General features: G+C 41.6%; 2 protein-coding genes across 7 annotated transcripts in view; one reads left to right on the top strand and one right to left on the bottom strand.

Annotated features, from left to right (window-relative positions):
* LOC133554664 (ubiquitin-protein ligase E3A-like) overlaps positions 1-6,876 on the top strand; it is a 51,402-nt gene extending 44,526 nt beyond the window's left edge. The window contains exons 9-11 of the mRNA XM_061903670.1: positions 5,623-5,696; positions 5,774-5,917; positions 6,022-6,876. Coding sequence (XP_061759654.1) covers positions 5,623-5,696; positions 5,774-5,917; positions 6,022-6,142 — 339 coding nt within the window. The 3' untranslated portion in view covers positions 6,143-6,876. The remainder of the gene's footprint in view (positions 1-5,622; positions 5,697-5,773; positions 5,918-6,021) is intronic.
* A 1,027-nt stretch (positions 6,877-7,903) lies between these two features.
* LOC133554665 (cyclic nucleotide-gated channel cone photoreceptor subunit alpha-like) overlaps positions 7,904-22,635 on the bottom strand; it is an 82,937-nt gene continuing 68,205 nt past the window's right edge. For all 6 annotated transcript variants that reach the window (XM_061903672.1, XM_061903674.1, XM_061903671.1 and 3 more), the window contains 7 exons: positions 18,188-18,241; positions 17,999-18,082; positions 17,833-17,886; positions 10,082-10,294; positions 9,633-9,734; positions 9,448-9,554; positions 7,904-9,371 (listed from right to left, as the gene is read on the bottom strand). In XM_061903672.1, coding sequence (XP_061759656.1) covers positions 8,023-9,371; positions 9,448-9,554; positions 9,633-9,734; positions 10,082-10,294; positions 17,833-17,886; positions 17,999-18,082; positions 18,188-18,241 — 1,963 coding nt within the window. In that variant the 3' untranslated portion in view covers positions 7,904-8,022. The remainder of the gene's footprint in view (positions 9,372-9,447; positions 9,555-9,632; positions 9,735-10,081; positions 10,295-17,832; positions 17,887-17,998; positions 18,083-18,187; positions 18,242-22,635) is intronic.

Raw genomic sequence — 22,635 nt, 5'->3', positions numbered from 1 at the left:
GGAATTTCAAACCTGGCTATTACCTATTCCAACCATTCTGCAATGTTGGATGCTGAATGTCTTTCCTCTAGTGGTATGGTCGTAAGGCAGATTGACTTCATGTTCCATTCGTCTCCAATGTAGTGGCATGTATTGCCAAGGTGGCTACACTTGTCCACACATCAGTAGTGAAAGCAATTTTGCTCTGGTTGGCTTTTATGTCAGTCTGCACAGCATGGAATGTCTGCTCGTACTTCCTCTCCATCAGTTTGGTAAAATGGTTCCTCGAGGGAAGAGTGTAACCAGGTTTGAGGACGTGAATCATTTGTCTAAAACCTTCATCCTCCACCATTGATAGTGGCCTCATGTCAGTTACCAACATATTCAGGATAGCATCAGTCAGTGCAGCCGCTTGCTGTGGTGTGCACACCTTCCTTTGTACCAAGTCTCTAATGCTGGCTTGTTTCTTTCTGAAATGAGAGAAAACATATAATGAATGTACATAGTAGCATCATTTACATGTAACTCAATACATACCCAGTTGATTTAATTAATAATTATTGACGTAAAAGACAAATACGCCACCACATTAAAAAGACAGCTAAATTAAATAAATGGACATTGGAGTTGCAGAATACACCAATATTAACACAGAAATGTAACTCATCATATCAGAACTGGATCAGATATACTACACGTTTCTGTTCTGAATAACAAAGGATTCACTTTAGGCTAACTCTGAATAATAGCATGAAATATTCCAGCACCTTCATAACGTTTAGTTATACTAAAGTGTCGCTCAAGTCTAAATACATTTTTATAGCTTTATATCCATTATGAAACCAACCTGAGATATTTCTGTCCGTTACGTTTATTTCGAAATTGGTAAACATGCGTTTTCTCTCTGAAAAAAAAGACAAATGTGCCGGAGACACATTATCAGCCTCGCGTTGCAACAAAGACATACGTTAACGTTACTCACAAAAAAGCTGAACTTATGAATGCCTGTTGCGACTCAAAACAACACAGAAAATGAAGTCGTCTACTATCCAAAAAGTTCCTAACAATATGAAAGTTAATACACAACAGTTTCTGCTGCGCTTCCTGAAAAAAAAAAATCTCGTTAACAAAAGATTAAAAACACACAAAGACGGACACAACGGATCAATATACTCGTACTATGGACTTAAAAAGTTATGTACCGTGAGTTCTTCCCTTCATCCATGGGTCCTCTTCAGGTGCTCCCGAAGCAATGTTGTCCTTCCGTGCCACGCGACGTCCATGCTGCACGTTTTGCAGGACATGAAGTCTTTAAAGTAAAGTGTTCCGACACTTTGGACGACTTAGGTCGTACACTTTTCTCCATTGAAGCAATAACCTCGAGATGTTTCTCCGCTGAACTATCCGTACTGTTTCCCTCCGCCATTTTTCGAATGTTTCCAGGCAAAGGTGACGGTGTGGTCACGTGCGCTGCACACGACACATCATTGGCTGGCTCAGTGCCGCCACATGAGACGTAGCCTCAGCGCCGCCCTGGTACTGTTTTTGTACTTATTTTGATTATTGTTTCTCAGCTGTTTCTAAATGTTGCAATTTATAAATAAAGGTTTGGGGGGGGGGTCTCAGCGCATGCGCATTGCATACATCCAACGAATCGATGACTAAATTAATCGCCAAATTATTTTTAGAATCGATTTTTAATCGATTAGTTGTTGCAGCCCTAAACATGAGCTTATGTTGCCTCTTGTGCAGTATACATTATTTTAGGTGTCTCTGGGAATGCTTTTTTATAAGTGTGCACATGTTACAGACATGTACAACACAATCAAAGCCAACGTTTCATTAAGTTCATGTGAAATTGTTTTACAAAGTTTAAATTGTGTAAATGTGACAAATATATAAGTTTGTTTGTTAAATATGTTCTCTTAACCCACTGTTGGTAATAGATGCTGTTTTTTCTCAGAGTATTTTAGTTTAAAGCAGTGTAATCTTTCAAGGAACCCACACACTTTTTTTATTACTTAGTGTCTTAAACAACGTTTTTCAAAATAGTTGTACACCATATCTCGTTTTAAATACGTATTTATTTTATAGATGTATTTATTTTATACATTTAGGTACACATTTCGTCAATGGTGTCAGTAACATAATCTAATAAAACGTTTTCTTACCTTGCACCACTTTATCACCTGAGTGCTTCAACTTACACAATAACAATTGCTTTTAATTAACAACAATAAGAATAACATGTGTAAGTTGGTATTGGGCAGTGTCTGTAAGTATTATGCAGTAAGATATTGGACATGATGCCTGTTGTTCCTGTGAATATGTACCCGCTCTATTTATCTTAACAAATAATGTTTAATAATAATAATTATATTACATTTTACTTATAAGGCGCCGTTCTGGGCACTCAAGGACATTGTACAAAATCAACAAAGATCGATAAGATTCACAATGAATAAGCAGTAAGGAATAGGTGTGTTTTGAGTCTTGATTTGAAGAGGGATATTGAGTCTAAGTTACGAAGGTCTGGTGGTAATGAGTTCCAAAGTTGTTTTTTTTGTCATGAAAAAGGGAGGTTTTTTGGGTTCGTGCACTAATTGTAAGTGTATCTTGTGTTTTTTATGTTGATTTAATAAAAATAAAATAAAAAATGGTCCCAGTACCGGGCCGCGGCCCGGTGGTTGGGGACCACTGCTGTAGACAATAACAAAAAGTAAAAGTAAGTACTGTTTTATTTGACATGTTTTGGCATTGGGTCAAGTTGCAAAGCTGCGCATAATTTGGTAGGTAATTGATAGAATTTCCGTGAATAAATTGCAACATTGCATATTATTGGAGAACTAAAGAGCCATCCAGATTGTTGTTGGAACTGGAACTGGATGTGAAATATCCGTCACTTTTTTTGTGCATCTTGCTTACAAACCGGAGATGAAGGCAGATTTGAAAATGGCACTTTCGCAAAAGGGAAAGCTACATACTAAAAATGGTGTATTAATAAAGCCGATCAATTACAGCCCTGCGGTCCACTTTGCCTTTGACGAGAGGTTAGAAGTTTTTAGAGACGCATATCAAGCTCCGGCGGAAGGTTTGGAGCAAGCGGCGTGACACTATAGCATAATTCAGATTTAAGTTACATAAAAGTACGTATGTTTACACAAATCACAATGTCAGAAAAGGAGTGAAAAGAAAATCTGTGTATCATCTGTTCATTTGCTTTTTCAGTTGAAACCAACACAAAACAAATTATAATGACCTGTTTTTTCATTATTTTTTGAAGTAAAACAAAATCAAGAATTTTTTTTTTCTTATTATATCTTTTAATTGGAGTCAAATAATGAAGTTGTTTCACGTAGACGCAGCCTTGTAGGTAAACAAACATCAAACACAGAGGAAGACTTTGCTCCAATTTAAATTGAAGTTACCCAGGATTTCTTCTTTGTTTTCTGGCTTAACTAGGCCAAATATTGAAGATGTGGAAAGTGCCTTACTAAGCAGCTGGTTAACAATTTTATTAGTCAAGTCAGCACTGTCCAATCTTGTCATGAACGTGTTCACGCAAAAGGGGTGGGCTTAGCAGCAGATAATTTAATAGTATTAAAAGTTTTGCTTAAAGGTAAAAGTGGAAAATTGGACTATGTCAATGTTGTGCTTCTGACGTTTTTTCTGTGTTTATTTTGCAACTAGCTATGACAAAAATATTGCAAGGCAAGGTATAGTGTCAGAAAGACATGGAGTTTTGTATGTGTAGAGTTAATGAAAGACTTTGACGAAGTGTCTCCAAATTCACACCTTTTTTCTTTCGGAAAATCTGTGTTAAATAATAGTTTTTGTAATACCGTTGTCGAATTTGAAATGGGCTTTGGTAAGAGATAAATCAATGGCCCCATTGCGTTTTCAAGTCTACAGCATCAATGGAGTTTAAAGGCATTTTCAGAAGAAAAAAAAAATTTATTCTCAGTGTTCCTCATTGTCAATAGCAGTTTTAGCACAATTCTGACTGTTGAGGACAGCAACTTAACATATTATCTTTCAAAAAAGCCTTACCTCGTATTCCTTCTCTAAAAAGTTCATCAATGACAGCTTCACATTTACTTTGGGTTTGACTTTTTTCCAATTTAAACCAAAAAATCCTAGATTGCCAAACAAAAAAAAAAAACATGGGAAAAAATTGGTAGTTTTTAGTGTTGGATGTAGCAGCGCCGAGGTCTTTGTAGTCTTTCAAAACACCGTCTTGCTGATTCTAGCGTTCCATGCGGTTGTTAAGAATTGCTGTGTTTAAGGTTGATATTTTTTCCCCTCTTCATGGAATGTTTGCTGAATATTTGGTGCAATTAGCATGTGCAAGGTCTTCTGAAATAATGAAGAAATCCCACATGCTTGACACCGTGTTTGTTTACGGTGAGCTCAGGGGACTTTTACAGCATGGCAGTTAGAGAAAAGGAGCACTTGATTTGCTCACCAAAACCCACATAAAGCACTGTACGGGTAATTTGTCCTCATTTTTTCATCGGATTTATCAATATGACTTCATAAGTCCTCATACTGGCTTGATGATTATCTAAATAAGTTAAATAAATAAATGATGAATTAGAACAGCACTCAGAGTGTGCAGACTTCTGCCAGGCCCAACCTCCGAATAGTAAAGAACCCTTTTAAAAATTGAATTCTGAATCCATATTGTGATCTGGATCCCCCATAATCCCGTTTCCTATTTCTGACATTTCCTGAAAGTTTCATCAAAATTTGGCCAAAAATCTTTGAGTTATGTTGCTAACTAACCAACAGACAAACAAACTCCAGTGATTACATAAAATGGACAAAAACATTGTGTGTTAATAAATAAGTGCATGTTATATCAAAATCATCTTTATTGGCTAAGTATGTAACACTGAAGGATTTTGATTTGGTAATCTCTGTTCAATGCAAGAAATGAGGAAAAACATGACCACGAGACATTCGATTACCGTGGCGGCGATAAACAATATCTTCTGATTCTGAATACTTAAACATTCATACTGTCAGTACAAGAGTTAAACTGACAAACATTGGACGGGGCTCATTTTGGGCCAATAATCTACAGTAATGGCTGCTTATCGTTCCTGTGCCTCACTTTGGGATGTATTGAATCTGTTTTATATTTTTATCCGACTTTTTCTTGTGTTTTATTTATTTTTTTTACATAAAGGAATTTCAAAATTAGAGTAGGATATTCTCATGGTCTATAGCAGGGGGTGACCAAACTTTTTGCCTCCATGGGCCAAAGTAAAACTCTGCCAATGAGCAATTTTAGGCGTACAGCTTCACAATAAGTTAAAGGTTTAAGTTAAAGTACCAATGATTGTCACACACACACTAGGTGTGGTGAAATTTGTCCTCTGCATTTGACCAATCCTCTTGTTCAAGTGAGTTGTTTAATCCTATACCGCCATTATTTAAGGTGGTGTAGATCATCACGTTTTATAGATGACAACTTGTTAGCCTTGCGGACATGCCATCAATGACTATTTGATCTTAAAAGAGTATGAATATGTTACATTTTGATTAGCCATCATTTGGGCACTCCTGTTTATGCCCTTCAATTTTAAACATCTGCTCAGTAGGCTCATCATATATCAACTTGATTTGTTTATTGTCCAGAACCTTGACTTCCTGGCACTAGAAGAAACTACAGAGTATGATGGAGGCTACAACAAAGATTCTCGAATCATCAAGTAAGCAAAAAAAAGTAAGGTGCTTGAAGACCTTGACACAGACGCTCTCACCTTTTATTTTTTTAAATATTTTTTAGAGAATTCTGGGAAACGTTGCACTCTTTTAGCGAGGAGCAGAAGCGCCTCTTCCTGCAGTTCACCACTGGCACTGATAGAGCGCCAGTGGGCGGGCTTGGCAAACTGAAGATGATTATCGCCAAGAATGGGCCTGACACAGAGCGGTGAGCCTCAGTGCCGTTCATCGTTCTGTATGCAATGATGATGCAATAATAATCATAATCATCCGTGTCTATGTTCACTCCCCTCTCCCTCCACTCTGCAACAGACTACCAACATCTCATACTTGCTTTAATGTGCTACTGCTGCCAGAGTACAGCAGCAAGGAGAAGCTGACTGAGCGACTGCTGAAAGCCATCACCTATGCCAAAGGGTTTGGCATGCTCTGAGGTCCTGCCCGGTACAACTTTTACCACCACATGTCCCTAATGCACTGCAAATAGACTCTTTCTCTGCCCATTTGGTCCCGCCCTTCTTTTTTTAGTCCAACAAGATGTAAGCGGCAGCGGCGGGGGAAAAAAATGGTAGTCCCTCCACTGAGCCTACATAGTCAAGAAACATTATCAGTCCGTGTAAGCACAGAGATGTCCTGATCAAAGTACTCATGTACATGGGATGTGCTGCTGCCTCCCACATTTCTTTCTGATGTAAAGAAAGAATCATTTTTGTAATTATTTATTTGAAGTTAAACCTGGGTTTTTCCATCCTCAGTTAAACAGAACATGGTAAAAAGTTTAATACTAATCAATCAATGCAAATCTGGGACAAAGCACTATAACCAATTGCTTTTGTCTGGCATTACTGAACATAAAGTTATCTTTTGAGGTTAGTCTTTTTTTAAGAGTAGCATTTTGCTACTCTTAAAGAGTAGCATTTTGCTACTCTTAAAAAAACAGGAAAACGCTCACAATTGCAATTGCAAAGCAACAATTTTTTGCTCCAATTCTGTCTTTTCAATCTTAGGGGAGGGCATCATTAGACCGAGCTGTGTAAGTGCACTTAGACTCTTTTCAGAATGTTTTTTGTGGGGGGCCCACAGGTTGCCACGATTGTTTGAAGCATTTTTTGTTTCCATGTCTTCCTGTGTTGACGATACTTAAATAAAAACAAAACAATATTTATATATGGTGACACTTTGGATATTATATTTGGCCCTATGAACAGAATACAGTTTGCTGATTAGCTCAAATCCGTAAAGTACATTGTGTTGTGTTTTTCTGAAAAACTTTATTCGGAGAAGAACACCTGTTCCCTTTTTGACAAAGGTGGTTCAGCAAAGTCTTTGGTTTCGCTGCAAACTCTTGAGTTGATTTAGCCTGAGAGAGGAAACTTGATTTGAGTGAGTTCATTCAACTCTTGAGTAGGTTGAAATTGTGCCATTACTTGCTTTTAGTCATGTGAGTGCTTAAATACATCCACACTAAGAAGTTTGGCAACATTTGAGTTTGTCAATTAAAATATATTTCAAATACAAAGTAAACTTTCCACCCTATAGTCTAGCCACTTCCCCAGTCTTCGCTGCCACACCTTCACACGTGGAACAATTTTCAGGGATTCTCCACAGCTTCTTTATCACGGCAATCTTCATGTTGTACCACACTCAAAAATGGATCCTTTGAATGACTCCTTTGAATTTGGAAAAGAGGAAAAAAATCAAGTGGTGCCAGGTTAGGTGAGTAGGGTTGCTTCAGCACGGCGTTGTCCTGCCCCAACTCTCACCTCTTCTTGCGCACTAAACAAAGCAAACGCTGCAGGCTGTCTCGTTGATCACCTTGTAGCAAGAACTTGCAGTGTATAATGCACCTCCCAGAAAATGTTGATGATTGATAGATGTGTGTGTACATATAAATATGAGAATACATAGTTTGCATAATGTGTCATGTTTCAATTTCGTTTTTATTTGGAACATGTCAAAACTACACGCACACATTTTGCTCAACCTTCCAAAAGAAGCAGAGTTTTCTGGTACCAGACCTGTGCCGTGAGCAACAAAATGAAAGACCCAACTCAAACCTACATGATTTAGCACTTGGCGACAGAGGGCAAGGAAAAACTCCCCCATTGAGAAAAAAAAACACAGATAAAACCCAGGCGGTGTGAGGTGGCCATCTGTCTCAAGAAGTTGTGTAGAGCGAGATAAGAAAACAAGCTTGTTACGTGCATATTCAAATGATAGCCTTTATTAACATAGCAAACTGAAGATGACTATCTTCAAGACAGAACCCATCTGAAGAAGAATTGCTAAGAAGACCAACTCCCAATCACATGCTTAGCGACTGAGGGTTGTGACTTGATTTGTCAAATTAGTAAGTCGTTGTTTGAGTTTGCGCTGGGACGATTCGTGATGTCCTGTCAGCTTTTTAAGTTTGAGTGTCATGACATCCAAGCTAGCCTCAACTCCGTTCACTTTTTCTTCCAAATCTTTGCTGTCTCTCGCTGTGACAAGTGACTCATCTATGAGGTTGTCCTTCATCAGAATGGCCCGACCTTTTTCTTCCAGAGCGTTCTTAGCGTCAGGGTACTCGGTGAGTGCCTCCATCAGGTCATCTTTAGATAAGGCAAATAGGTCTGAGTAGCCCACACTTCGAATGTTGGCTGTTCTTCGATTTCCAGCCTTACTCCCCTTGATGCCCAAAATGCTGATCTCTCCAAAGTAAGCGCCATCACTAAGGACCACGAACTGGGTCACCCCATCATCCGCCACAACCGCTAGTTTACCTTCCTTAATAATGTACATTTCCCTTCCAATGTCCCCCTTTTTACAAATGTAGTCACCCGGACTAAAAACTTGGGGTTGCAATTTGAGGACCAACTCAACAAGCAAACCTGCCTCACAGTCTTGAAAAATGCGTACTTTACTCAGTGTTTCCAGATGAACATTGATGGCGATCTCGGCCTTGAGTTTATCTGGAAGGTTTTTAAGCACCTGCTTTTCATCGCAAGTTTTCTCCTCCGTCCACAAGTAATCGAACCACTTGACCACTCTGACCTCTAGGTCTTTGGTGACCTTCCGAAACTGCATGTATTGCTTGATAGAATCTATTTTGGCCTGGAACTCCACACGAGCGGCGTTCATGTTAGAAATCATGGCACCAACATTGCCTACAATTGTAGCAAAGATCAAAACCCCAGTGAGAAAGTCGGCCACAACAAAGAAGTACTCGATGTCACGAACTGGAGGTGGTGTCTCCCCAATGGTGGTCAGGGTCAATGTGGACCAATAAAAGCAGTATATGTACTGCCTGGCGAGACGTTTGAACTCAGCATTTTTTGTACCAGGATAAACCCATGTGTCCGATCCAAATCCCAGAACCTTGGATATTGCAAAATAGAGGCAAGCATTCCAGTGGATAATTATGATAATGTAAAGTACAAGATTACCAATTCGAAAAATATTTGGGAAGTTGGTGCGAGTCTCAGTTCTATCAAAAAATTCAAAAAGCCGAGCCAACCTAAAGAGGCGATTGAACCTCCACTCTGGATTGTTCACTCCAATTTGGAAAAAGACAACATCAGTGGGAATCATGGATACAATGTCCAGTTGGAACTGGCGCGTTTTCATGTACTTTTCCTTCAGTACCTTTGGATCCCGAACAAGCAGGCCTTGCTCCAAGAAACCTATGAGAAACCAGAGCTTGATTATTACTATCAAGGTCCTTCTAAGAACTGCAGACAATCAGCCAATTTCACAAACCTGTTCTTGCTCGCACAAAAGTGTCTGCACAGTAGAGGACATCTGAGGTGTAGTCCAACACCATCCACAACACTATGTTAGTGTTCTGCAGCTCGTTGAAGCAGGCCCTGTCGTGCACCAACACATTGAATAAGTTGTGAAATTGAAAGTATACCTTCATTACTTCATGCGAAATCAATCCAGACCTGGCCACCAGGAACATCAGATTATAGAAGACCGGGATGGAGATGGTGCTTAACCAGTAATAGTATGTATCCGTGGCAGGGTCCATGATCCACACCTCCTTTCTGAAGAAATAACCATCACCATTGTAATATTTATGACTTAGCAGAACTACCTTCGTTCTTTGGATAATCTAATGAAGCCTATCCAAGCTGCACTTGGCTTTGAGGTAAAAGCTCGAGGCTGTCAACCTGTTGTTCAGTTGCCTTGTGAGTGAACATGCCATCTGGTATCCGTTACACATATTAATGTTAAAGGTTATGTTATACTTGATTAATCAGAATTTTTGACTGTACACACTTTAACAACACTTGAATGAAGTAACGTATTCAGTTTGGCTAAGGCTATATTTTTTATATTGGTCAGAATTGAATAAGATTTTCTTGAATGGAAAAATTCCTGTGAAACCTACGGTTCTTCCTTTTTATCATCCTTCTTGTCATCTTTTTTATCGTCTTTCTTGTCATCTTTTTTATTGTCTTTCTTGTCATCTTTCTTGTCCTTGTCATCTTTCTTTGGATCTTCCTTCTTCTCGTCTTGCTTGTTCTTGTCATCTTTCTTTGGATCTTCATTCTTCTCGTCTTTCTTGTCCTTTGTGGGTTCTTCTTTCTTGTCGTTTTGTTTTCTGAAGAAGAAAGTTGTAATAATTAGCTGCATAGTCAGGTTGTTTTGTTTTTACAATTGCTCCGGTGTCTTAAAGGGGGAACTTTAACAGCACACACGATTTAACGTGTCCTATTTACCTCTACTATTTACAATGGGAACCATTGAGGCCACGTTGCAGTTATGAGTGCCCTCAGTATGGTTGTAACAGTGAATGATATGATAATATCATTCACTGTTAAATGAAAGTTATGATTTGATAATAAATGTATCATGATTTGCCTCATGATGTTATTGCCAACAAATTCAAAAATGTTTGACTTTTTGTAAATTCATTGCAAAAAAAACAAATTAAATTTCACTGTGAAAAATGGCAATCAAGTTGCCGGAGTTTTACCGTAAAATATGTTTTTTTATTATTACTGTAAATGGGAAAGGAACATTGGTACCAATGTTTTTATGGTAAAATGTATGTTTTTTTTTACGGTGTATGACTGTAAATAAAAATAAGAATAAATGCTAAAGCTCTAGTTAAGGAGCTATGGCTTTTCACCGTAAAATCTGTTGACATTTTTACAATTTGATGGAGAACTTGCTTTGAAATTATGAGTCAGGCTGATATTTAAATATTTATTATTTATTTAACTAAACATTTTCAGAATGTATGATGTACAGTACAGGCCAAAAGTTTGGACACACCTCTTCATTCAATGTGTTTTATTTATTTTCATGACTATACATGAATGTGCTATAAATACCGTACTATGAATGTGGAGTTATGTACTTAACAAAAAAAGGTGAAATAATTGAAAACATATTTTATATTCTAGTTTCTTCAAAATAGCGACCCTTTGCTCTGATTACCGCTTTGCACACTCTTGGCATTCTTTCAATGAGCTTCAAGCTGGTCACTTGAAACGGTTTTCATTTCACAGGTGTGCTTGAAGCTCATCGAGAGAATGCCAAGAGTGTGCAAAGCAGTAATCAGAGCAAAGGGTTGCTATTTTGAAGAAACTAGAATATTAAATCTCCTCTCTGAGCTGCCACCTTTTCGTGGTAGAGGAGTTTGCGTGTCCCAATGATCCTAGGAGCTATATTGTCCGGGGGCATAAAGCCCCCTGGTAGGGTCTCCCAAGGCAAACAGGTTCTAGGTGAGGGATCAGACAAAGAGCAGCTCGAAGACCTTTATGAATAAGAAAAAGCATGGACCCAGATTTCCCTCGCCCGGATGCGGGTGACCGGGGCCCCCCTCTGGAGCCAGGCCCGGAGGTGGGGCACGATGGCGAGCGCCTGGTGGCCGGGCCTGTTCCCATGGGGGCCGGCCGGGCACAGCCCGAAGAGGCAACGTGGGTCACCCCTCCAATAGGCTCACCACCCATAGCAGGGGCCATAGAGGTCGGGTGCAATGTGAGCTGGGCGGCAGCCAAAGGCAGGGCACTTGGCGGTCCGATCCTCGGCTACAGAAGCTAGCTCTTGGGACGTGGAACGTCACCTCACTGGGGGGGAAAGAGCCTGAGCTAGTGCGCGAAGTCGAGAAATTCCGGCTGGATATAGTCGGACTCACTTCGACGCACAGCAAGGGCTCTGGAACCACTTCTATCGAGAGGGATTGGACCCTCTTCCACTCTGGCGTTGCCGGCAGTGAGAGGCGACGGGCTGGGGTGGCAATTCTTGTTTCCCCCCAGCTCAAAGCCTGCACGTTGGAGTTCAACCCGGTGGACGAAAGGATAGCCTCCCTCCGCCTTCGGGTGGGGGGACGGGTCCTGACTGTTGTTTGTGCTTACGCACCAAACAGCAGTTCAGAGTACCCACCCTTTTTGGGAACACTCGCGGGAGTACTGGAAAGTGCTCCCCCGGGTGATTCCCTTGTCCTACTGGGAGACTTCAACGCACACGTTGGCAACGACAGTGAAACCTAGAGAGGCGTGATTGGGAAGAATGGCCGCCCGGATCTGAACCTGAGTGGTGTTTTGTTATTGGACTTTTGTGCTCGTCACAGTTGGTCCATAACAAACACCATGTCCATATGTGCACTTGGCACCAGGACACTCTAGGCCGCAGTTCCATGATCGACTTTGTAGTTGTGTCATCGGATTTGCGGCCTTATGTTTTGGACACTCGGGTGAAGAGAGGGGCGGAGCTTTCTACCGATCACCACCTGGATGTGAGTTGGCTGCGATGGTGGGGGAGGATGCCGGACAGACCTGGGAGGCCCAAACGCATTGTGAAGGTCTGCTGGAAACGTCTGGCAGAGTCTCCTGTCAGACAAAGTTTCAATTCCCACATCCGGAAGAACTTTGAACATGTCACGAGGGAGGTGCTGGACATTGAGTCCGAGTGGACCATGTTCCGCACCTCTATTGTCGAGGCGGCTGATCGGAGCTGTGGCCGCAAGGTAGTTGGTGCCTGTCGGGGCGGCAATCCTAAAACCCCTTGGTGGACACCAGCGGTGAGGGATGCCGTCAAGCTGATGAAGGAGTCCTATTGGGTCCTTTTGGCTCATAGGACTCCGGAGGCAGTGGACAGGTACCGACAGGCCAAGCGGTGTGCAGCTTCAGCGGTCGCGGAGACAAAAACTCGGACATGGGAGGAGTTCGGGGAAGCCATGAAAAACGACTTCCGGACGGCTTCGAAGCGATTCTGGACCACCGTCCGCCGCCTCAGGAAGGGGAAGCAGTGCAGTATCAACACCGTGTGTGGTGCGGATGGTGTTCTGCTGACCTCATCTGCGGATGTTGTGAATAGGTGGAAGGAATACTTCGAAGACCTCCTCAATCCCACCAACACGTCTTCCTATGAGGAAGCAGTGCCTGGGGAATCTGTGGTGGACTCTCCTATTTCTGGGGCTGAGGTAGTTAAAAAGCTCCTCGGTGGCAAGGCCCCAGGGGTGGATGAGATCCCTCCGGAGTTCCTTATGGCTCTGGATGCTGTGGGGTTGTCTTGGTTGACAAGACTTTGCAGCATCTCGTGGACATCGGGGGCGGTACCTCTGGATTGGCAGACCGGGGTGGTGGTTCCTCTCTTTAAGAAGGGGGACCGGAGGGTGTGTTCCAACTATCGTGGGATCACACTCCTCAGCCTTCCCGGTAAGGTTTATTCAGGTGTACTGGAGAGGAGGCTACGCCGGATAGTCGAACCTCGGATTCAGGAGGAACAGTGTGGTTTTCGTCCTGGTCGTGGAACTATGGACCAGCTCTATACTCTCGGCAGTGTTCTTGAGGGTGCATGGGAGTTTGCCCAACCAGTCTACATGTGCTTTGTGGACTTGGAGAAGGCATTCGACCGTGTCCCTCGGGAAGTCCTGTGGGGAGTGCTCAGAGAGTATGGAGTATCGGACTGTCTTATTGTGGCGGTCCGCTCCCTGTACGATCAGTGCCAGAGCTTGGTCTGCGTTGCCGGCAGTAACTCGAAAACATTTCCAGTGAGGGTTGGGCTCCGCCAAGGCTGTCCTTTGTCACCGATTCTGTTCATGACTTTTATGGACAGAATTTCTAGGCGCAGTCAAGGCGTTGAGGGGTTCCGGTTTGGTAACCGCAGGATTAGGTCTCTGCTTTTTGCAGATGATGTGGTCCTGATGGCTTCATCTGACTGGGATCTTCAGCTCTCGCTGGATCGGTTCGCAGCCGAGTGTGAAGCGACCGGAATGAGAATCAGCACCTCCAAGTCCGAGTCCATGGTTCCCGCCCGGAAAAGGGTGGAATGCTATCTCCGGGTTGGGGAGGAGACCCTGCCCCAAGTGGAGGAGTTCAAGTACCTAGGAGTTTTGTTCACGAGTGAGGGAAGAGTGGATCGTGAGATCTACAGGCGGATCGGTGCGGCGTCTTCAGTAAGGAAGGCAAAGCTCTCAATTTACCGGTCGATCTACGTTCCCATCCTCACCTATGGTCATGAGCTTTGGGTCATGACAGAAAGGATAAGATCACGGGTACAAGTGGCCGAAATGAGTTTCCTCCGCCGTGTGGCGGGGCTCTCCCTTAGAGATAGGGTGAGAAGCTCTGCCATCCGGGAGGAACTCAAAGTAAAGCCGCTGCTCCTTCACATCGAGAGGAGCCAGATGAGGTGGTTCGGGCATCTGGTCAGGATGCCACCCGAACGCCTCCCTAGGGAGGTGTTTAGGGCACGTCCAACCGGTTGGAGGCCACGGGGAAGACCCAGGACACGTTGGGAAGACTATGTCTCCCGGGTGGCCTGGGAACGCTTCGGGCTCCCCCGGGAAGAGCTAGACGAAGTGGCTGGGGAGAGGGAAGTCTGGGTTTCCCTGCTTAGGCTGTTGCCCCCGCGACCCGACCTCGGCTAAGCGGAAGATGATGGATGGATGGATAGAATATAAAATGTTTTCTATTATTTCACCTTTTTTTGTTAAGTACATGACTCCACGTGTGTTCATTCATAGTTTTGATGCCTTCAGTGACAATCTACAATGTAAACAGTCATGAAAATAAAGAAAATGTATTGAATGAGAAGGTGTGTCCAATCCTTTGGCCTGTACTGTATATAGTTTATATTTGTTGCATAATAGATAATAAAGTTTAAAAGGTATGCAACTGCAAGAAGTATTTATGGATTTTTGTTTACGGCTGTAAAATGAGTGTTTTTCAATTGTATTAATATTGATTAACTGCAGGTTGTTACTTGCTTTCATAATTGAAATTAACTCAAGAAAAGACCCCGATATTTTTACACAAATGCAATTACTGCGCGATAACATTATTGATGCAGTATTTTTTGGGATTAATCCCATCATTTAACTAGTTCTTTTTTAAAGCCCTCGGTTTTTTCGGTCAAAATGTAAAGAAAGAATACATTTTAGTAAGAACAGAAAGTACTGTATTGAATGTATTATTTCTCTCTCACCTGCACCAACACATACTAGTACACTATGGCAATTAGCCACTGGTGCGTTTATGGCCACACACAATGTCGGACAACTCCAACACTACACGTGAAGTGTAAATTTCAGGTCGTTTTACCATGACTCTTCAATCAGTTTGCTTATTCTACTGTCATTTGTTAAGAATGTTAATTTTTTTTTATATTAATCATGAAATGGTGTTACAATACTACAGAATTGCTAATAAAAATATTTATTTTATAGACAAAGTTATTAAACACTTCATCTCGTGCAACATGTGAATGTTTTAAGGGGAACTACAAACCCTGTTTCCAAATGAGTTGGGAAATTGTGTTAGAGGTAAATAAAAACAATACAATGATTTGCAAATCCTTTTCAACACAAATGCAGTTGAATGCACTACAAAGACAAAATATTTGATGTTCAAACTCATAAACTTTTTTTTTTTTTTGCAAATTTGGCCCTGCGATGAGGTGGCGACTTGTCCAGGGTGTAGCCCGCCTTCCGCCCGATTGTAGCTGAGATAGGCGCCACCGCCCCCCAGTGACCCCGAAAGGGAATAAGCGGTAGAAAATGGATGGATGGAATTAGCTTAGAATTTCATGGCTGCAACATGTGCCAAAGTAGTTGGGACAGGGCATGTTCAACACTGTGTTACATCACCTTTTCTTTTAACAACACTCAATAAACGTTTGGGAAATAAGGAAACTAATTGTTGAAGCTTTGAAAGTGGAATTCTTTCTCATTCTTGTTTTATGTAAAGCTTTAGTCGTTCAACAGTCTCCGCTGTCGTATTTTACGCTTCATAATGCGCCACACATTTTCGATGGGAGACAGGTCTGGACTGCAGGCGGGCCAGGAAAGTACCCACACTCTTTTACTACGAAGCCAAGCTGTTGTAACATGTGGCTTGGCATTGTTTTGCTGAAATAATCAGGGGCGTCCATGATAACATTGCTTGGATAACCACATATGTTGCTCCAAAACCTGTATGGACCTTTCAGCATTAATGGTGCCTTCACAGATGTGTAAGTTACCCATGCCTTGGGCACTAATACACCCCATACCATCACAAATGCTGGCTTTTGAACTTTGCGCCTATAACAATCCGGATGGTTGTTTTCCTCTTTGTTCCGGAGGACACCAAGTCCACAGTTTCCAAATATAGTTTGAAATGTGGACTCGTCAGACTACAGAACACTTTTCCACTTTGCATCAGTCCATCTTAGACGAGCTCGGGCCCAGCGAAGCCAGCGGCGTTCCTTGGTGTTGTTGATAAATGGGTTTTGCTTTGCATAGCAGAGTTTTAACTTGCACTTACAGATGTAGCGAACAAATGTAGTTACTGACAGTGGTTTTATGAAGTGTTCTTGAGCCCATGTGGTGATATCCTTTACACACTGATGTCAGTGTTTGATGCAGTACCGCCTAAGGGCTCAAAGATCCGTAATATCATCGCTTATGTGCAGTGATTTCTCCAGATTCTCTGAACCTTTTGATGATTTTACGGACCGTAGATGATGAAATCCCTAAATTCCTTCCAATAGCTCGTTGAGAAATGTTGTTCTAAAACTGTTCGACAATTTGATTACAAATTGGTGACCCTCGCCCCATCCTTGATTGTGAATTACTTAGCATTTCATGGAAGCTGCTTTTATACCCAATCATGGCACCCACCTGTTCCCAATTAGCCTGCACACCTGTGGGATGTTCCAAATAAGTGTTTGATGAGTGTTCCTCAATTTTATCATTATTTATTTCCACCTTTCCCAACTTCTTTGTCACGTGTTGCTGGCATCACATTTTAAAGTTAATGGTTATTTGCACACAAAAAAAAAGTTATAAGTTTGAACATCAAATATGTTGTCTTTGTAGCATATTCAACTGAATATGGGTTGAAAATGATTTGCAAATCATTGTATTCCGTTTATATTTACATCTAACACAATTTCCCAACTCATATGGAAACAGGGTTTGTAAATGTGATCTCTGAAAGAGGTACACAATATTTCCAAAGCAGGACCCCCACCCAAGCGTAAAATACTAAAGCGCATAGCTGATTTAAAAAAAAAAATAATAATAATAATATCTAAGTGGGCGAAATCACATATATTACAAAATAATCTCTTGAAAATGACTACTGTCACTGGATTATAATAATAACACATTTAAATTGTTATGTCAGGTTTGAGATAAATGTGCTGCTGGTATGGCCACAGTGTGCACGTCTGCTTTCCACTGAATGTTCGGGGTGTTTGTGCGTTTGCTCACAAGCATAAAAAATTAAGGGGAAATCCAAACATATTGCTGGGTATTGTGGCCAAACAGCTCAATTTTTGTTTCATCTGACCACAGAACTTTCTTCCAGGATGTCTTATATATGTCCATGTGATGTCAGATGAAACACAAATTGAGCTGTTTGGCCACAATACCCAGCAATATGTTTGGAGGAGAATAGGTGAGGACTTTAATCCCAGGAACACCGTTGGTCACATTTTCAGTAGACCCATAATAAATTCATAAAATTACCAAATTTCATGAATGTTTTTTGTGAAAAACAAGTATGTGCTCCAATCACTCTATCACAAAAAAATAAGAGCTGTAGAAAATATTGGAAACTCAAGACAGCCATGACATTATGTTCTTTACAAGTGTATGTAAACGTTTGACCAACGACTGTTAATTGTTATATAGCAATGTTATCTTACCCATCGTTGTTGCAGTTGTTCATGTTTTGTTCAGCCAAAGGCCACGGAGAGTTGCTAGAAGAACAACAAATATGTTAATTAAAATAAGTATTTTTTTTAATATTATTATTATTTACACAATTAATTACACCAGCAGGTGTCCAATGTGGTCTTCCAAAAAGCTCACTTCATGTTCTTTGTTTTACGGTGGCGCCGATTGAACTCTGGAGGTCTTTGTCGGTTATGACCAGAGTGCATTACGTGAGCCAATCTTGCAAAAGAGAACACATGAGGGAAACACAATTTATATGGACTTTAGTTTTGCTAAGTGTTTTTAAGAATAGTAGTACTTGCTACTACGTAAGCCCAATCTTACCTGTATAGCAGTCCTGTTTCCGAAAAGGGGTGCAGATTCTGAATGTCCATCGCCCTGGAGAAAAAAGGTGTCAGTGACTTGTTTTGAACAGTGTGGGAAATAATTTATAACAAACACATGAACAGTCCATATTATTTTGCTAGGTTCATTTTAACAGAGTAAAACAGATTACCAACAAAAACTTTTTTTTTAATTTGAAGTCTATACATCAAAAAAAGTCTTTGAATCCCTTACCAAAACATGACTTAGTACTTGGCGCTATAACCCCAAAGGAGAAGGTTGCTACCTGTATGTGTGACGGTCAGGATGATGTTAGAGTTGAGTTAATGCCAAAGAGCTCATATTTTCTCTTATGTCACCACACCACATTTACCTTAGATCTGTATGACTTATTCATGTGGTTTCAACTCGCAGTTTGAAATCATAAACTCCTGTGTAATTCTAAACTTACAACTTAGCCTTCTTAGAGTCATCCTTCCTCAGAAGCTCCACAGTGAGTGCATTTACTCAGTATTTTTTTAAGCTTCTTGCAAATGGTCTTGTATTCCAACCTTTTTGTAGCTCTTTAATCTTTTGACTGAGGATATTTAGTATTGCCCTTACCTAGAACGCACATACAGTATATAGTACCTGTCATTGTGTTTTGTGCAGCCCTTTGAGACATCTGTGATTAAGGGCTATATAAATAATCTTTGATTGATTGACCTAATATGCACATATTTAGTACCAAATGTGTACATCCATAATACCAAATATGTACATTTATTGTACCGAATATGTACATATACAAACCCCGTTTCCAAATGAGTTGGGAAATTGTGCTAGATGTAAATATAAATGGAATACAATGATTTGCAATTCCTTTTCAACCCATATTCAATTGAATGCACAACAAAGACAAGATATTTGATGTTCAAACTCATAGACTTAATTTTTTTTTTTTGCAAGTAATAATTAACTTATAATTTCATGGCTGCAATACGTGCCAAAGTAGTTGGGAAAGGGAATGTTCACCACCATGTTTCTTTGAACAACACTCAATAAACCTTTGGGAACTAATGAGACACATTTTTGAAGCTTTTCAGGTGGAATTCTTTCCCATTCTTTTTTTATGTACAGCTTAAGTTGTTCAACAGTCCAGGGTCTGCGTTGTGGTATTTTAGGCTTCATTTTGCACCACACATTTTCAATGGGAGACAGGTCTGGACTACAGGCAAGCCAGTCTAGTACCCGCAATCTTTTACTATAAATTCACGCTATTGTAACAAGTGACTTGGCATTGTCTTGCTGAAATAAGCAGTGGCGTCCATGATAAAGTTGCTTGGATGGCAACAAGTGTAGCTCCAAAACCTGTATGTACGTACCTTTCAGCATTAATGGTGCCTTCACAGATGTGTAAGTTACCCATGACTTGGGCACTAATGCACCCCCATACCATCACAGATGCTGGCTTTTGAACTTTGCCTCGATAACAGTCCGGATGTTTTTTTTCCTCTTTGGTCCGGAGGACATGACGTTCACCGTCTCCAAAAAACAATTTGAAATGTGGACTCGTCAGACCACAGAACACTTTTCCACTTTGCATCAGTCCATCTTAGATGATCTCGGGCCCAGAGAAGCCGGCGGCATTTCTGGGAGTCGTTGATAAATGGCTTTGGCTTTGCATAGTATTTTTAACTTGCGCTTACAGATATAGCGACCAACTGTAGTTACTGACAGTGGTTTTCTGAAGTGTTCCTGAGCCCATGTGGTGATGTCCTTTACATACTGATGTCACTTTTTGATGCAGAACCGCCTGAGGGAACGAAGGTCTGTTATATCATTGCTTACGTGCAGTGATTTCTCCAGATTCCCTGAACCTTTTGATGATATTATGGACCGTAGATGGTGAAATTCCAAAATTTCTTGCAATAGCCCGCTGAGAAATGTTGTTCTTAAACTGTTTGACGATTTGCTCATGCATTTGTTCACAAAGTGGTGATCGTTTCCCAATCCTTGTTTGGGAATGACTGAGCATTTCACGGAAGCTGCTTTTATACCCAATCATGGCACCCACGTGTTCCCAATTAGCCTGCACACCTGTGGGATGTTCCAAATAAGTGTTTGATGAGAATTTCTCAACTTTATCAGTATTTATTGCCACCTTTCCCAACTTCTTTGTCACGTGTTGCTGGCATCAAATTTTAAAGTTAATGGTTATTTGCACACAAAAAAAAAAGTTATAAGTTTGAACATCAAATATGTTGTCTTTGTAGCATAATCAACTGAATATGGGTTGAAAATGATTTGCAAATCATTGTATTCCGTTTACATCTAACACAATTTCCCAACTCATATGGAATCGGGGTTTGTACATAGTACCTCATTTGCCCATAAAAAGTATGTAATATGCACATACTGAATATAGTACCTAATATGCACATGTATAGTACCTTATTTGCACATATATAGTACCTAATATGCACATACTGTACATACTACCTAATTGGCACATACTGTATATAATTCCTAAATGGCACATACTGTATAATACCTAATATGTGCATATGTAAAGTACCTCATTTGCCCACACATAGTACCCAGTATGCATATATATATAGTATCTAATTTGTACATATATAGTAGGTAATAAGCACATATATAGTATACGATATGTACATATATAGTATCTAATGTGCACATACATAGTACTTTATATGCACATACTGTATATAGTACATATATACTGTAGTCCCTGTCATTGTGTTTTGTGCAGCCCTTTGAGACATCTGTGATTAAGGGAAATATAAATGATCTTTGATTGATTTTTTGACCTAATATGCACATATTTAGTACCTAATGTGTACATCCATAGTACCAAATATGTACATTTTACATTTTCAGTCTAGAGATCTAAGACCCGAAACACCCAATGAACCTCGGTTCTTTACTGAAGATGTGTCCAAGCTGCACCACAAGGTGTTTCTCAGATCTAGTATGACTGGCCTAGCCAGTGACTTCCAGGAAAATCTGGATGACAACCGTGAAAGTGTGGTGACAACTGGAGAGACAGTGGACAGCCTGGAGAGACGGCAACGGGGCAGTAAAGGTTAGCACCCTGCACTGCAGCTCCCGTGAGGGAGCACCCACAATACGCTACAGAAAGCCCTAAAGAAAGATACCCCCAGGGGTGCCCGAGAGGGGGGGAGGATGAGCACCCCAAACTGACGGATCTTTTGGTACCAGACATACGCGACGGATTATCGACAACGACAGCAACCTGTTTTTGCGGCAAGGTCTGTAAGAACCTGAGAGGCCTGAGGATCCACCAGGCCAGGGTGGGCTGCATAAGGAGAAAGCCAGCTGAGCAACGCACAGAGACAGTGCCTAGTGCTGACCCTGGTGAGACGGAGAAGGAGCAGGAACCGGAGTCACCCCACAGTGTCCAGAACCTCCAAGCTCAATATGCTGCACCTGGCAAACCATCTGAACAACGCCGGGTCTTATGGCCTGCTGCAAACAAGGAATCTGAATGGCGACAGTTTGACGAGGATGTTGATGCTACCCTTGATGCAGCATGCAGAGGGGAAGTTGATCGGCGACTGCAGCTGATGAGCACACTGATCATCAGCATGGGTGCTGAGAGATTCAGCATCAAACAACCCAAGGCTCAGAACCGGCGGGATACCAAGATCGCCCAACTCAGGAAATAACTGAAGGCCTTAAAACAGCAGTATAAGAGGGCAAGAGAGGAGGAAAGACCAGCCCTGTCAGAGCTCAGGGACATCCTGAAGCAGAAGCTCATCTCTCTCCAACGTGCTGAGAGGCATAGGAGGAGGAGCAGAGAGAGGGCGCACAAGCGCACTGCCTTCATAGCATTTGGGATTTACAAAACAGCTGCTGGGGCAGAAGCGGAACGGGACCCTTGTCTGCTCTGAAGAGGAGAGCAATCAGCACCTCAGTAACACATACAGCGACAGTAGGAGAGAAGAAGATATTCCCCCCTGCAGAGGGCTACCCACACCATCAGAACCCTCCTTCCAGTTTAACATCAAAGAGCCCACCTTGGCAGAAGTCAGGGACACCCTCCGAGCCGCAAGGACCAGCGCAGCCTCAGGCCCAAGTGGAGTGCCATACAAAGTCTACAAGCATTGCCCGAGACTCCTGGGGAGGTTGTGGAGACTCATCAGGGTAGTATGGCGGAGGGGGAAGGCCGCCAAGCAGTGGCGCCATGCAGAGGGCGTATGAATACCAAAGGAGGAGCATGCAAGTGACATCACGCAGTTCCGCACCATCTCCCTGCTCAGCGTGGAAGACAAGATCTTTTTCAAGATTCTTGCCAACAGGTTGACAGAGTACCTCCTGAGGAATTCCTACATCGACACGACAGTGCAGAAGGGAGGAGTCCCAGGCATGCCAGGCTGCTTGGAACACACAGGAGTGGTTACCCAGCTGATCTGGGAGGCAAG

The sequence above is a fragment of the Nerophis ophidion genome, linkage group LG06, assembly GCF_033978795.1.
Source record: "Nerophis ophidion isolate RoL-2023_Sa linkage group LG06, RoL_Noph_v1.0, whole genome shotgun sequence".
In the NCBI taxonomy this organism is placed as follows: domain Eukaryota; kingdom Metazoa; phylum Chordata; class Actinopteri; order Syngnathiformes; family Syngnathidae; genus Nerophis; species Nerophis ophidion.
The sequence above is the reverse complement of the archived record's forward strand: the minus strand, read 5'-3'. Positions and strand labels throughout refer to the sequence as shown.